The sequence below is a fragment of the Hyaena hyaena genome, unplaced genomic scaffold (assembly GCF_003009895.1).
Source record: "Hyaena hyaena isolate Hyena2069 unplaced genomic scaffold, ASM300989v1 scaffold_31, whole genome shotgun sequence".
NCBI classification, from domain to species: domain Eukaryota; kingdom Metazoa; phylum Chordata; class Mammalia; order Carnivora; family Hyaenidae; genus Hyaena; species Hyaena hyaena.
This window is the reverse complement of record NW_024080664.1, coordinates 291,180-303,925: the sequence shown is the minus strand read 5'-3', so window position 1 is coordinate 303,925 and position 12,746 is coordinate 291,180. Positions and strand designations below refer to the sequence as shown.

Sequence of the window (12,746 nt, the reverse complement as noted above, 5' to 3'; positions counted from 1 at the left end):
GAGTGGCCTCCTGCTGTGAGGGCCCCCCTCCCCCCCAACGTCCACTGCTGGTGGGAGCAGTTCTCAGAGTGACCATTCCTGGCCTTGAAGCTTCAGCTCTAAAAGTCCAGCATGTGGGCCAGGATGGCCCATTTGAAATTTCTATATACATGGGCTTGGTCATTTTTATTTGTGTTAAAGGAGCAAAGGAATCCTGAGCTCAAAATCCTGAGCTCTTAAACCTACAAATGGCTTCTAGTTTTGTACTCCTGCTGCTGGGGGTTCGTACAAGTCAGTCCACCACTGTCACTAAAAGATGAAAGATTATTTAGCTTTTCCTTCTAGCTGGTCCCCCCTAGTCCTAAAGGGGAATAAATAAGATACTTTCTGATGGGTCATATGATAGTGACATCTCCCTTCCTCTTCGTTCCCAAAGCGAGTGTCTTCTGCTCACTAAAAGGACAAAATTGTCAGAAATGCTTGTGAGCACATTTAGGGAAATATAAGTGCAGCGCATTTATAAAGCTCCCGGTGGCCGTGGGGTGGGCGGTGCTGGCAGGGGAGGCCCGGGCTCCGGGATGTGGCGGGGAGGCCAGTGCAAGGACAGAGGGCCGGGCCCCCTTGCTCCCGTCAGCTTCCCACTCAGCAGAGCCCATCCCAATGGCCGATGGGAAAACCCGTTGAGGCTGCGTTTCTGAACACACCGTGTAAATCGTTACGACAGTGTTGATAATCCGACAGCCTGGATGGGTTTGCTTTGGAGCCTGGCCGTCCCTAGAGCACTGGCAAAGCCATGCGTGAAGCATAAGCTTAGTGGACAGCAGCGCTCAGGCCCCTCCTCACCTGCTCCCTGACCTCTAGGGCCTCCTTGAACCTGCTGGGCAAAAGGGGATCCCTTTAGGTTAAGGCTTGCGTTGTTTTTGTGTCCTTTGTTCGGTAAGGGTCTCCCAAGGTCACGGCCTGGCACTGGCTAGGCGCCACACGTGCGTGTCCCATCCCTTGACATCACGATGGTTCTGTGGAGACTTGGGCACAGGTGGGCCTGGGACATCAGGTTAGCAATAGGTCAGAAGCATGTCCCCAGCTTCCAGCAGCTTCCAGGGCCAACCAACGTGCAGTACGAGCCTGTGTCCCAGCCCTGCACTCCATGCACACACAGCGTCTGAAAGCAAGTGGCACTGGCTAGGCAGCCCGCACCGCAGGGCAAAGCCAGTGTCTGCCTGACAGCGCGTCCAGACTTTCGGGGGCCCTGCGGTGTGACAAGGCCAGAGGGGGCAGGCGCTCAGGAGCGCGCATGGTCCCCGGGACTCTTACAGTGTTTGGCCGCGTCACACACATGTCGTTTCTGGAGGAGTAACTCAGCAGAGCACGAGCTTTCTTCTCTGACTTGATCCTCTTAAAGCTGTGAGGCCGGTGTCATCACCCCACTGGGAGCAACCAGCTTGCAGGGGTGGAGCCGAGGGCAGACGCTCACACCGTGCCTCTTGCGCCCCCCAGGCAGCAGTGGCCAGGCTGTCAGTGGGAGTTCTGGAGGGAGGACAGAAGATTCTCTGAGGCGTCCCAGCGAGGACACAAGATGTGGCCACTGCGCTCAGGCCAAGTGGTTGCTCCCAGTGTGGCCTGGTCGGGGCTGCGAAGATCACCCTCAATGGCTGCTTTTGTGTTTTGTCTGGATGAGTTTCCCGTCCTGATGATAAACCTCCATATCTGTTCTGGAACTAGAAGATTAGCATTCCTCCACTCAAGGAGAAAAAGACAAAGGTTTTGAAGATGCACATTATTCGCCTTCAAACTACAGTAGCTGATGCTCCCTAAAGGACAAATACAGCTGTGCTCAGAACATAGTTATTCACACTCTCCTTCCTCTTTTCCAAGCCTGAGTGTTAGCTAGTCGGTGGTTTGGATGGAACAAGTCCAGATTTCGAGAGATCTGCAGGAACCCCCACGTGCTGTACCTGGCAGCTAAAAACCATGGACGCCAGTCCTGTGAGCAGTTGGGAGTAGAATGTTCCTTGGATTAAAACTGCCTTTTAAAATGCCAGTCCCATGGGGCGCCAAAGAGGCTCAGTCGGTTAAGTGGCCGACTTCAGCTCAGGTCATGATCTCGCGGTTCGTGGGTTCGAGCCCCGCGTCAGGCTCTGTGCTGACAGCTCAGAGCCTGGAGTTGCTTCAGATTCTGTGCCTCCCTCTCTCTCTGACCCTCCCCTGCTCACGCTGTCTCTCTCTCTCAGAAATAAATTTTTTAAAAAAACATTAAAAAATAATAAATAAAATAAGATAAAATAAATAAAATAAAATAAAAAATAAAATAAAATAAAAAACACCAGTCCCTGTTGCAGAGGTGTGGGTGGAGGGTTCTGCCCATGCCTCTGGCCCGGGTGCCTGTCCTGAGGGGTCTCTCCTCACAGATGCCCTCCAGGCCATCACAGAAGTGACCTCCACACTCCAGCACAGCCTTGCCCGGCTGGAAAACCTCCAGAAACTGACAGAGCTGCAGCGGGACTTGGTCGGCATCGAGAATCTCATCACTCCCGGCAGGGTGAGTGACTTCGAGAAAGTTTTGTGAGATGGTCACCTAATTGTTTGGTCTTTTTATCCAGTGTAAACACAACACATTGCTGTATTAGCTTCAGGTGCACAGTATAGTGATTGTCCTGTGCTCATCAGGGTGAGCGGCTGCCCACCCACCTCCCCTCTGGGAACCACCAGTGTTTTCTCTATGGTTAAGATTCTTTGGGGGGTTTGTCTCTTTTTTTCATCCATTTGTTTTGTTTCTTAAATTCCACGTATAAGTGAGATCATATGGTATTTGTCATTCTCTGGCTTCTTTCCCTTAGCATTATACTCTCTAGATCCATCCATGGCTTTGCAAATGGTAAGATTTCATTCTTTCTTATGGCTGAGTAATATTCCATTGTATGCATACGCCACACGTTCTTTATCCATCCGTCAGTGGCCACTTCAGTTGCTTTTATATCTGGGCTACTGTAGATGATGCTGGAGTGAATACAGAAGTGCAGCTAGCTTTTCAAATAGTGTTTTCTCTTCTCTGGGTAAATACCCAGGAGTGGGATTACTGGATCATATGGTAGTTCTGTTTTTAATTTTTTGAGGAACCTCTATACTGTTCTCCAGAGCAGCTCCACCAGTTTGCATTCCCGCCAGCAGTGCAGGAGAGTTCCTTTTTCTCCACATCCTCACCAACATCTATTGCTTCTTGTGTTTTTAAGTCATTCCAATAGGTGTGAGGTAATCTCTTGTGCTTTCCATTTGCATTTCCCTCATGATGAGTGATGTTGAGCATATTTTCATGTGTCTGTTGGCCATGTGGGTATCTTCTTTGGAGAAATTTGTTCATGTCTTTTGTTCAAATTTTAATTGGAGTATTTGTATTTTTCATGTTGAGTCATGTAAGTTCTTTATATATTTTTGATACTAATCCTTTCTCAGATTTCCTTTGCTGTGCCAAAAATAAAAAACTTATTTGGATGTAGTTCCAATAGTTTATTTTTGCTTATGTTTCCCTTGCCTCAAGAGAGAGATCTAGAGGGATGTTGCTGAGGCCAATGTCAGGGAAATTACTCTGAAGTTTCCTCTTCTAGGATTTTTATGGTTTCAGGTCTCACATTTAGGTCTTTAATCCATTTTGAACTTATTTTGCATGTGGTGTGAGAAAGTGGTCCAGTTTCTTTCTTTTGCATGCTGCTCTCCAGTTTTCCCAGCACCATTTGTTGAAGAGGCTGTCTTGTCCCCATTGTGTGTCCGTGCCCCTTTTGTCAAAGGGCAGTTGGCCATATAATCATGGCTTTATCTCGGGGCTCCGCTCCGCTGCTCTGTGTGTCTGTGTGTCTGTGTTTGTGCCGGCGCCACCTCGGTTTGATGACTGCCTCTTTGTAGCAGGTCTTGACCTCTGGGATTGTGATGCCTCCAGCCTCATTCTTTTTCACTTGGTTGCATGTAATTGAGACATGAGTCACATACCACGTAATTCCTCCTTTAAAGCAGGCAGTCCAGTGAGCTGTAGTGTGTCCACAAGGCTGTACAACCATCACCACTAATTCCAGAACGTTTTAATCCCCCGCGAAAGAAACCCTGTACGTGTTAGTCACTCCCCTCCCCCGTACCCAATCCATGGCAGCTACTAATGGGCTTTCAGTGCATTTGCCTCTTCTGGACGTTTCCTCTAAGTGGAATCACTATGTGGCCTTTGTGTCTGGCTTCTTTCACTGAGCATCATGCTTTTTGGGTTCATGTTGTAGCCCGTCAGGGCCTCACTCACTTTTGTGGCTGTAAATCCCCTTCAGTGCATACAGCGTACTCTCTGTATCCGTTCATCTGCGGCTGGACATTTGGGCTGCCTCCCCTTTATGGGGACCGTGAACGACACTGCTGTGAACATCTGTCCCTGCCACACGGGTCCTTCTGCGAGCACATTTTTAGTTTTCCTGGGTAGACACCTAGGAGTGGACCTGCTGGGTCATGTGGGAACTGGGCTGAACCTTTTGAGAAACTGCCGGTTTTCCAGTCTTGCACAGTTACTAGACAGCTTTACATCCCCCCCAGGGGTGTGCTGGGGTCCCGGCTTCTCCATACCTCGTGCCTGTGATTCTAGCCATCAGGCTGCTACGGAGGGGTCTCACCGCGGTTATGATTTGCATTTCTCACATGGCCGATGCCAAGCTTTGCCATGTGTTCGTTGGCCGTTTGTGTGCCTTCTCTGGAGAAATGCCTCTTCGATCCTTTCTCCGCCTGGTTGTCTTTTTGCTGTTGAGTTGTGAGATTCTTCATCTGTTTTGGATACCAGACACTTACCACAACAGGATTTGTAAATATGACCTCCCATCTTGTGGGTTGTTTTTTTTACTTTCTCAGTAGTATCACTTACAACACAGAAGTTGTTGGGTTGGGTTTTGTTTGGGTTGGTTAGAATTTTTTTTTTAATTTTTATTTATAAATAAAATAAATGTTTTTTAATGTTTATTTACTTTTGAGAGAAAGAGACAGAGCATGAGTGGGGAAGAAGCAGAGAGAGGGAGACACAGAATCCGAAGCAGCTCCAGGCTCTGAGCTGTCAGCACAGGACCAGACGCAGGGCTCCAACTCACGCACCATGAGATTATGACCTGAGCTACAGTCACACGTTTAACTGACTGAGCTGCCAGGCGTCCCCAGAAGCTTTTCATGAAATCCAGTTTACCTTTTCTGTCTTGGGTTGCTTGTGCTTTAGGTGTCACGGCTTAGCCATCACTGCCGAGTCAATGGTGTGACATTGCGTGTCTGTTTTCTTCTAGAAGCTTTCTGTGTTTCAGCTTTATATTTATTTACTAATGTTTATTTATTTTTGAAAGAGAGCATCATCATCAGGGCGCCTGGGTGGCTCAGTCGGTTAAGCATCCGACTTCAGCTCAGGTCATGATCTTTGTGGTCCGTGAGTTCAAGCCCTACGTCGGGCTCTGTGCTGACAGCTCAGAGCCTGGAGGCTGTTTCCGATTCTGTGTCTCCCTCTCTCTCTGCCCCTCCCCTGCTCACACTGTCTCTCTCTGTCTCAATAACAAATAAAACATTAAAAAGAGAGAGAGAGCATCAGCAGGAGAGGTGCAGAGGGAAAGGGGGACAGAAGACCAAAGTGGGCTCCATGTTGACAGCAGACAACCCAACACGGGGCTCCAACTCGTGACCAGTGAGATCATGTCCTGAGCCGAAGTTGGACACTCAGCTGAGCTACCCAGGCGCCCCTCAGCTCTTATATTTAGATTTGATCCATTTTTTGTTCGTTTTTATGTGCGCTGTGAGGGAGGGGTCCCACTCCATTCTTTCCCATGTGGACACCTAGTATTCTCAGCACCATTTGTTGAACTCTCGGGAGACACAGATGTGCAGGTTTCTTGCTGAACCCTGGCTCTCTTCCCTGGGTCTGCATGTCTCCTGGGCTGCTGATTTCGCCACTAATGCTTTTTGCTTTGAACTTAGTACTATCAACCTAAGAAAACCTTTTTATTTCTTTTCTTTTCTTTTTTTTTTTTTTTTTAATTTCTGAGAGAGAGACAGCATGAGCAGGGGAGGGTCAGAGAGAGAGGGAGATACAGAATCTGAAACAGGCTCCAGGCTCTGAGCTGTCAGCACAGAGCCCGACGCAGGGCTCAAACCCACAAACCATGAGATCATGACCTGAGCCAAAGTCAGATGCTTAACCCACTGAGCCACCCAGGTGCCCAAGAAAACCTTTTTAAGGGTTGCATGGGGATGTTTCTTGTCTTAACACAAATGTGTGTAATTAGACTGTGGTATGTAAGTCACGTGTCCATGTTAGCCTTGTTAGAAGGTACAGAGAATGTGGGGTCACAAGGACAAAGAAATGAGCTACACTAAAATGTATAGGAAGGGGGCGCCTGGGGGGCTCAGTCAGTTCAGCGTCCAACTTAGGCTCAGGTCATGATCTCACAGTTCGTAGATTTGAGCCCCATGTCGGGCTCCGTGCTGACAGCTCAGGGCCTGGAGCTGCTTCGGATTCTGTGTCTCCCTCTCTCCCTGCCCCTCCCCTGCCCAAGCACTGTTTCTGTCCTCTCTCAAAAATAAATAAAACTCCTCCTGGAGTCAGGGCTTTGGTTGATACCCAGACAGCTTCGTTTCCTTTCTCCCCATGACCACGCGGCTGCAGGGTTCTGCTCCTGGCAGTTTCCCTGGCGCCCCACACGGGGTTATAGGTGGTGGCCCCAGGGAATCATCACTACGGGGACTGGAAAATCAGGGTGGGTGCTCTGTGTGGCCCGGGCCGGCTGCTCCACCTTTGGGGCCACAGGGAGGCTGGCGTCAGCTGCTAGGCTCAGCGCCTGGCGTGAAACGGCTGGTATGCAAACGCTTGGTGCCATGGTTGTTTTTAGCCCAAATCTCTGTCTTTATGACCCAGGGCTCCTGCTAAATGCTCGTGTCAGAGACAGGAGCCACGCCAGGGATGTGAGCAGAGGAATTTAAGAGCCAGGATTATTAACTAGGAAGAAAGCTGATAACGAGGTACCAGAGGGTCAGACGAGCCGTATGAAGGAGGCAGAACACAGGTGCTGCCCAGGGCGAACCCGTGGTGCTGCGGGCACCCTCACACTCCGCCGAGAAGGGGCAGCTGCCCAGCGGGTCCCTGGGTGGCAGGGGAGGAGCCAGCCGTGTAGGGGCAGGAGCCTGCAAACAGGATGGGGAGGGGCTGGGCTCCCCGCTCACCCTCTCCAGGAAAGCAGGACTGCACAGGCGGGTCCGCGGGGTTCTAGGCAGTCCTCCTTTATATGCCCTCGGGTCCTCGGGGTGTGAAGCTCATGCTCCCACTTATCTACAAGGAACGACAGATAGCAGGAGAATGTCTGGAAAATGTCCAAACCAGAATTCTTCGGGAGTACCAGGACCGACCCTTCCTGCCCCCGGCGGCCCTGGGCAGTGGTGCTCCAGGCAGGTGGGGGAGTGTGAGGGTGTCCCTGGGTCCTGGCGGTGCAATGGGACCCCGGTGGCAGAGGCCGCCCCCTCTCCTCTTCCTCCGTGGAGGGACTGGCCAGGAAGAGTGCGGTGCCCCATCCGCAGCTCCAGCCCCACCAGGGCCTCAACCCCCTTGGTGGGAAAGCCTGTGTGGTTTTGGGGATCTTTTCTCCAACGCCAGGGCCCAGGCTGCAGCTGACACTAACAACCTGTGAGCATTCAGTGGGTCCAGCCGTCCCGTCCTCCTCCCTCCCATTCTCAGGCTGCTCTGGCCCAGTTTTTCCTCAAAGGTGAACTCAGGTACCTATCTGTGTATATGAACCTTCCAGAAGCTTCCCCTCAACAAGAACAATACCCTTTGCTGTCCTTGAAGCCCCTCAGCATAGCTGGCCGGGAGCGAGATGGGTCTGCAGATGTCAGCAGAGCCTGGGGACCGACTTGGGATCCAAGGGAGGTCGGGGGGAGGTTTGGAAAAGCATGGAGCATCCTGGGCAGGCGGGCGCTGCCAAAGGGCCAGGGGCCTGTGAGTGGCTCATCCAGACAGGCTCAGAGAAGTGTAAATGGTGACATTAAACTGGCCCTTGGCCCCGCCAGCACACCCGCAGAGGTGGCCTTTGGCACAAAGAGAACCTCATCTCTCTCTTTCAGGAGTTTATCCGCGAGGGCTGCCTTCACAAGCTCACCAAGAAGGGCCTGCAGCAGAGAATGTTCTTTCTGGTAGGTGGGGTGGGTGTGGTTGCGTCCTGTGAGCAGGCCAGAGTCAGACAGGAGCCCACCTAGGACTGCGGGAAACACTCCCCGGAGGCGCCTTCCTCATTCTGTGCTCCGGGCGCCTGTCAGGTCCATCAGAAAACCGAATATAGAAAAGTCCGCGTTCCCGTTGCTGCAGGAATGTTAGGCTGAGCGCTGGCTTTGCCTCGGAGAGAGGCCCTCCCAGCAGGTCTCCTGGATCACTCCTTCCTCGTGCCACGTAGGGCACCAGCCTGACCCGTCCTGGCCCAACTAGAAGACCAGCCAGAAGTGCCCACCGCCTCCGGCCGGCGGGCACCGGGCGCAGGCCTGAGATCTGCCGCTCCTGCGGTTACCAGCTCGTCAAAATAATTGTGTGACTGAAAAAAAAAATCCCTTTCTTGCCCAAATTCTGCAGCAAGCCGAACAGATTGATAACCACGTAAAGGCCCTGGGCACTGAAGTTGGTCTGTTAAGTCACTGAAACTTGTCACTTGTTCTTAAGCTTCGTGTAACACAGCCTCTTGCATCAGTTCTCAGATGTGCTGCTCTACACGAGCAGAGGCGCCGCGGGCAGCAGCCACTTCCGGATCCGGGGCCTCCTCCCGCTCCGCGGCATGCTGGTGAGTGCGGGGCGCCCGCCCGTCCCCGTCTCTGTCCCTCCTGGCGCCACTCCCCTGGGGGGAGACCCCAGCCGGGTGCTCCGGGAATGGGGCTGACACAGCTTTTGAAAAAGAACCCTGACCCGCTAGTTCTGAGGACTGGGGAGCCCTCCTCTGCTCGCGAACTCACCTCTCCTCACACGCCGTTCTCTCCACACCCTGACCGCTCCCAGTCACGTCACACGCATGCACATGCACACACAGTTTCATAACCGGAAGACAGCACCACCGACGACACGCCATCAGGCTGCAGTTGGGGGCCGGGCTCGGGCCTCCCCGCCACGTCCTGTGAGCTGGCCACAGGGAACGCCGCACCCCCTCCATGCGCCGCTGTAGCGGCCTGGGCCATCGGCGACCCCGTGGCACAACGTGCCCTCTGTCCACACCACGCACCGGTCAGCGTGTCTGTGTCCCCCCAGCACAGGCACGACCAGACACTTCGGTGTGGTCTCCACGAGCCCTTCGTTTTGATGTGACCCAGTTCCTCAGCCCTAACCTTTTGTGGTCGGTGCTTTCTGTGGCCTGACGATGACCCCGCGTGAAGGTCTGAGAGAGATTTCCGCACACCCCTCCCTGCCCTCAGCCCAGACCCCATCTTTGGGAACCGTAAAGACGGCTGGCCAGATTCGGGTTCTGGCCACAGAGGTGTGCCATTGGTCCAGGTCGGGCCACGCTGCAGTGAGCGTCTCCCTGCAGTCCCCCCCCCCCCCCCCCCATTCTGGGCGTCCGCCCCTGGGGCACTCGGACACCCCTCTGCTACATGTGGCTGGTCTGCCTCAACCTCCCAACCCTTCTTCCAGGGCGCTCCCCCTTCCTGGCCCCCGGTGTTCCTCGGCACTGTCCCTCCTCGTGGGCACCTGGGCCGGTAACGTTTGGTTGTTCTCTAGCCCTCAGCACAAAGGGGCCTGTCTGAATGCACGCAGCTGCCCTCACTGGACGCAGACCCCATCTGTTCTAAAGTATATCTTTTAAAATTATACTTTTATTATAGAAAAAAAACCCAGAAAACATAAAAATCACTCATAACTTCACCACCAAATAACACGCACTGCTGGCATGTTGCGACATGCCCTTCAGGCTTCTCCTGTACTGGAACCTTCCTGGGGGCCCCGGCGCATTCACCTACAAGCTGTTCTGTGACTTGCCCTGTTCTTGCTCAGCGGTTTGGCCCTAACGTCCCGTGCTTGTAACATGCTTGGCTCTGTGTGCATTTACCGGAGATGACTGGCGGACCGGGAAGCCAGTCTCCGGTTTTCTTAACTATTTCCCGACACCGGACAGTATGGTTCCGTTTAGTTTTTCAGAATTAGAAATAACACCATTGGATTTCGGTCTTTCCACACCTCCCTGACTGCGCCCAGCACACGCTGGTTGAGCCTGGGGCACGCTCGTTTTAAGGCTCCAAGTATCACCTCTGGTCACCGTCGGAACATACGCACGGGCCAGCCTCTCACTCAGTGCGCCCGAGCCTCTTTCCACGGAATCAGGGAGCACTGGGCCCTCACCCCTCATCCTTCACCGTCCGGGGAGCGGCGCGGCCTCCGGACAGTCACGGAGGCTGACGGAGTCCGTGTCTCCCGGAACCTGGGGCCTCCCTGAGGCGGCGCCGGGTGTCTGCTGCCGCATCTCTGTGGTCAGCTGCTCCCACACATCCGTGCCGCATTCACAGACGCCGCCGCTCGCGGAGGCCGCGCACCCCTCCCCGCCCCGATGGTCTTGCCTGCGGTTTGGTGTGATCTGGTGGGACTGGAAGTGCGCTGGTCAGGGGTCGTGTGGGTCTCCCTCCTGGGCCGGAACCTGGCACGGGAGGGAATTCAGACATTTTTATACGGTCAGGTCCGTCGTCTTTTCCGTCACGGCTCCCATCCTCCGTGCGGGCCCGGGAAGCCCTTCCCCACGCCAGCATCACACTGGCGTCTTTCCGCTCTTGATATGTTCCGTCTCCTTCTTCCTCCTTCATAAACTGCCTGAACGCACGTCCTCGGGCACAGCCAGACAGGAGCGCCCCGTGTCCCCCTCGCGTGCCGCGTCCTTCGTTGCGTCGGTTTCCCCCGGACCTGCGAGGCTGCCCTCGTCTGGCCCTCGCACTCGGGTGCTTTCTGGGCCTTCTGTCCTGTCTCTCCGGGCCGACGTCGGTCCACATTGTTCTGATCCTGATTCATGTGTCGTGTGGGGGAGGTGCTTTCGGGAAGTTCAACCGCTTCTTGGTCCTCCTTTTTAAAAAGTTCTTTGCGACTCTCAAGTATTTAATTCTTCCAAATAAGCTGAGGAATTGTTTGGACAAATTCCTTCAAAAAACAGCACGGGGATTTCTATTGAATGGCACTATGTTCACCCGACTTAGGGGGGGACGAACGTCCTGACCTCTTGCTGCCCTTTGCTCACGCTTGTTCCAGGTAATTTGTGTGCCGAGTGAGGCGTGGTGGCCGGCACCTCGTGGGCCCCGCACACAGGAGACTGTCCCTCCGCGGGGCTGGCTGTAAGCGGCTGGTCCCGGGGACCAGCCGGCCGGCTCTCATCCTGAGTGCGGAGGGAAGGGTGACGGGTCTTGGCTTTGGGACGAGGACCCCTGTCAAGGTTATGGCTTCCTCCTGGCGCGTGCGGCGTGTGGAGCAATGGCCGCCCTTTCTCCGTGGATTTCCTGACAGCAAGAATTCTGTTCATCAGCTTCCCAGCGGTGACGCACCCTGGCCTCCCTGAACAGCCTCCCTCGGTCACAGGACTAGTCAGTTCTTGTCTGTGCTCTGGGTGTGATCGGGAGTATTTTACTGGGGAGGTACTGCAGTCAGTCACTTGGAACCGTGATCAGTCTGTTAGGGTTTCCTCTGAAGCTAACTTGGTCACGTTAGGTACCAGGTTTATAAAGCGAATTGTCCATTTCCCTTTTTGATAATGAAAATGCTCAACATTTTTTCCTGTGCTTGACTTTCAGCTAATAGTGCTGGACCCACCGGTGAGTAGTCGGGTGCCCTGCGGCCCACAGCTCGCCCACCTGGGTGGCAGGTGCCGTGGCCTGGGGATCCCCGCTCCCCTGTAGCCCCTCGTAGTCAGCAGAGACCTGCGTGGCACAGGGCTTCCGAGGCACCTGTCGTGCCCGCCCCGCTCAGCACGCCCGCCTCTCCTCCCGCCACAGGTGGAAGAGGGCGAGGGTGAGCGGTCTGTCCCACACTGTTTCACCATCTGTGCGGCTCAGAAGACAGTCGTGGTGGCAGCCAGGTAAGTGTGCTCCACGTGTGCCCCCAGCGGCCCAGGGTGGGGCTTCCGGGCACGAGCGGGGTTGTCATGGAGTGTGTGACGCGGGAACAGCTTCTCCCGTGCTGGGAAGCAAGTGACTTTTGAGACCGTCCCCGTGGAGCGGCCACGGTGCTGTCGAGCTGCCTCCGAGCCTCGGCTCACAGCACTCGACCAGGGGCAGCCCATGTGGTTGGTGGCACTCGGGGGCCCCTCATGCCGGGGGAGGGGCCTGCGGGGCAGCAACCTGGGGCCTGGCCTCCACCCACCCCCACGGCCGAGCCAGAGCTCGGGGGCAAATGGCCACTTTCCCCCAATCACACCAGTGGGAAGGAGGCCAGAGCTCCAAGGTGAGCAGGGAGCCGAGCCCCTCCCCTGCGGGAGCTGGGGGTCCCTGGCACCTTCCAGGGGACAGGCATTCCTCCCCCTGGCAGGCACCTGGGCTGCCATCAAAGAGCACAGGACACTTAGCGCCCCACCAGGAGGCCGCGACAGCTTAACTGACCCAGGAACGGGTCCTGTAGTTCAGTGGTAGAGACTTTGAAGGTCTGGTGTCAGGAATAAGCCGCCCCTAGAGAAGTGGGGGTGCGGGCTGGGCCCACAGGGTGGGCCCTCGGACCTTCAGTTGGTGGCAGGGAGCCCCCGGCGGCCTGGGTCTTGCTCAGCGGGCGCTGAGCCTCAGCCCTC

General features: G+C 54.6%; 1 protein-coding gene across 5 annotated transcripts in view; it reads left to right on the top strand.

Annotated features, from left to right (window-relative positions):
- FARP2 (FERM, ARH/RhoGEF and pleckstrin domain protein 2) overlaps positions 1 to 12,746 on the top strand; it is a 104,866-nt gene that overhangs the window by 89,446 nt on the left and 2,674 nt on the right. For 3 of the 5 annotated variants that reach the window (XM_039228533.1, XM_039228535.1, XM_039228532.1), the window contains 5 exons: positions 2,388 to 2,518; positions 8,086 to 8,154; positions 8,700 to 8,789; positions 11,761 to 11,781; positions 11,962 to 12,044. In XM_039228533.1, coding sequence (XP_039084464.1) covers positions 2,388 to 2,518; positions 8,086 to 8,154; positions 8,700 to 8,789; positions 11,761 to 11,781; positions 11,962 to 12,044 — 394 coding nt within the window. The remainder of the gene's footprint in view (positions 1 to 2,387; positions 2,519 to 8,085; positions 8,155 to 8,699; positions 8,790 to 11,760; positions 11,782 to 11,961; positions 12,045 to 12,746) is intronic. The other 2 variants (XM_039228536.1, XM_039228534.1) reach the window with 1 other exon arrangement.